General features: G+C 47.6%; 1 protein-coding gene across 3 annotated transcripts in view; it reads left to right on the top strand.

Annotated features, from left to right (window-relative positions):
- The window catches only part of LOC311317671 (rho guanine nucleotide exchange factor 9-like), a gene marked incomplete at its 3' end in the record, with an annotated part of 49,037 nt that extends 46,233 nt beyond the window's left edge, over positions 1–2,804 (top strand). For all 3 annotated transcript variants that reach the window (XM_084448755.1, XM_084448756.1, XM_084448757.1), the window contains 2 exons: positions 307–375; positions 2,629–2,804. In XM_084448755.1, the coding sequence (XP_084304881.1) occupies positions 307–375; positions 2,629–2,804 (245 nt within the window). The remainder of the gene's footprint in view (positions 1–306; positions 376–2,628) is intronic.
- Positions 2,805–3,067: the final 263 nt, after the last annotated feature.

The raw sequence follows: 3,067 nt of genomic DNA on the forward strand, positions 1-3,067 counted from the left end.
CAGATAAGTGAGCTGTAAAAATTCTTCCCTGACCCCTCTCAACAAGGCGACCGAGCAAGCTCCTGGAGTATGTTTGTCTACCGGCAAACGTGTGTAATTAAAGTTCATCTTATCTTGTATCTCCAGTGAACTGAACCCCAAATTGCTCCCAATGAACAGACTAGCACCTTGCATGGCAGCTGCCGCCACTGGTGTGTGAATGTGTGTGTGAATGGATGAACGATAGGCCATTATAAAGCACTTTGGATAAAAGCGCTGTATTATAAGTGCACTCCATTTACCGTTCCCCATGTTGTGTGTTCTAAGGTTTTGAGATCTCTGAGTACCAGAAGCGCCAGGCCGCTCTGACGGTTAGAAAGGTGACCAAACAGAAAGGTGAGGCACCCCGGAGATATCAGGTGACTTCCCTCTCCTCTCCTCTCCTCTCCTCTCCTCTCCTCTCCTCTCCTCTCCTCTCCTCTCCTCTCCTCTCCTCTCCTCTCCTCTCCTCTCCTCTCCTCTCCTCTCTCCTCTCCTCTCCTCTCCTCTCCTCTCCTCTCCTCTCCTCTCCTCTCCTCTCCTCTCCTCTCCTCTCCTCTCCTCTCCTCTCCTCTCCTCTCCTCTCCTCTCCTCTCTTCTACGCTCTCCTCTCCTCTCCTCTCCTCTCCTCTCCTCTCCTCTCCTCTCCTCTCTTCTCTTCTCTTCTCTTCTCTTCTCTTCTCTTCTCTTCTCCTCTCCTCTCCTCTCCTCTCCTCTCCTCTCCTCTCCTCTCCTCTCCTCTCCTCTCCTCTCCTCTCCTCTTCTCTCTTCTCTCTTCTCTCTTCTCTCCTCTCCTCTCCTCTCCTCTCCTCTCCTCTCCTCTGCTCTCCTCTCCTCTCCTCTCTTCTCTTCTCTTCTCTTCTCTTCTCCTCTCCTCTCTTCTTCTCTCCTCTCTTCTCCTCTCCTCTGTTCTCCTCTCTCCTCTTCTCTTCTCTTCTCTTCTCCTCTCCTCTCCAACCAGCTGTCTTTTCATCACTGTTCACTCTTGCAAACACACACTGGCCGCGTGCGCACGCACACACACACACATACACACAGGCGCACATGCACACCCACCTAAAGTACATACAATTAATAAGCGCGTTTTCATCTCTCCACTAGTCAACACCTTTTTCCAAACTGTTAATTGTATTTTCCAAAAGTGAATATGGTGTCTGGAAGTCCGTAGCGCGTAACCCTATAACCCGCCATGTCCGTCTGACTCAAACCACCACTGAACATCAATGAAAAGACAGAAGGGATTTTGCATGCAGAACACGTTGAGCAGAGACACAGACAGATAGAGACGGATGTGTTTGCTGATGTTGCTGCTTCTATTGTTACGTTTCCTGACGAGCACGATGACTATCATCATAACAGATACTAATACTAATGACTATGTTATCTCTAATGCTGAGACAGGCCCAACCCTCTAGCCGTTTGTCAGAATTGTGCTGTGTGTGTGTGTGTGTGTGTGTGTGTGTGTATATTTGAAAGTGCTGTGTGTCTATATGACTGGCACGAGGTGAAGTACTCTCTTGAATTTCAGATTCATTTATAGATATCTTCTTGAGAAAGAGGGCCATGTTTTATGGACATGGTTTGAAAATGATAAAGGTATTCAATGGAGTTTCATACAGCGATAATGCAACAAGATGCCATGGCAACTGCTAAGCAATGGGAGCTTAGAGTAATGGAACTTAGAGTAACCAATGGCATTGAAGCATGCAGTTACAGATTACACTGATTCGATTAAAATAATCTTGGCACTGAGGCATTAGCAATGTCTGACATTTACCAAACTAGGTCATTTTTTCCTGTTTTGTTTCTTTTTTTTAAAATTCACTTTAAAAACAAAACACACACTGTTTTCCAAGGTGCCATGGCAGCTTTCAATATTTTTTGTTGATTATCTGTAGTTGCTGTTGGCAGTAGAGTATTTGTGATGCACAATGAGCAGCTTTCGGCTAGATAGGCTTTTTTTAATATGCTCATCCGGGCACATTCGGAGTGCTGCGCAATCGAACCCCCAGCCAGCAAAGCCAGAAGAAGGAAATACTCAGTCATGAAATCGATCGCTTTCATGTGCACACAGGACGAGTGTCCCCCAGTTCCATGTTTTGCCTGACTGGGGGTTTGTTTGAATAGCATTTTTTTTTTCTCCCTTATTTCATCATAGACCTCTCAACATAATTCATCATCTTGCATCACTGTTTGATGCTGGATCATGTAGAAATGGTGTAGTCTGCAAGAATGATATTACAGTCAAGTCTGGCATCATGTGTATGTGACTGTAAAAGCATGAGTAGGCGTTTGTTGTAGTGTCTGTTTCTAACCCTAACCCTAAAAGCATGACTAGGCGTTGTTTTTACATAGGGTTAGGGGTAGTAGTGTGTTTAGGTAGCGTTAGGGGTAGTAGTGTGTTTAGGTAGCGTTAGGGGTAGTAGTGTGTTTAGTGAGTGTTAGGGGTACAAGTGTGTTGTGTTGTAGCGTCTGTTTGGACATCATTACTGACTCTTTTCCTCTCTGCTTTGTCACTTGTATCTGCCCCCTCCCACCACCCCCACCCCACCCCCCTGCCCTGTACCCGCCGGTCCCTGGCTGCCCCCCTCCCGCGCCTGTGCCCCCCAGGTGTGAACAGGTGCGCGCCCCCCTCCTACCCGCCCCCCCAGGACCCGCTGGCGCCAGGACAGTACGAGGTGGCGGAGGACTTGGCGCAAGCGGAGGCTTTTGAATTCAGTCAGTCCAAACGGGGGCAGGGTCCGTTCTGGCACAACTTTAGTAGGTTAGCACCGTTTAAGAAATAAGAGCAACACAGACTCTCCGGCAGGACCTGTTACTTTTCTCTCAGAAGCACTGAAACATCAGACGAATGGCTCCTCGTCCCCGTGAACAAACGAAGACTAAAAACAAACAGACTCTGAAGGAAGGGAGGAAAGGCTGGTGTTATTCCGGGTGGGTTTGATTCGACTCACCCGCAGGACTGAAGACTTGGATTATAACTTACTGTATGTTACTGTTCTTAGTTAGCACTACTCCTGCTGAGACGACCTTCACCCAGATCCACCCT

This window comes from Borostomias antarcticus (assembly GCF_949987555.1).
Source record: "Borostomias antarcticus genome assembly, chromosome: 14".
In the NCBI taxonomy this organism is placed as follows: Eukaryota; Metazoa; Chordata; class Actinopteri; order Stomiiformes; family Stomiidae; genus Borostomias; species Borostomias antarcticus.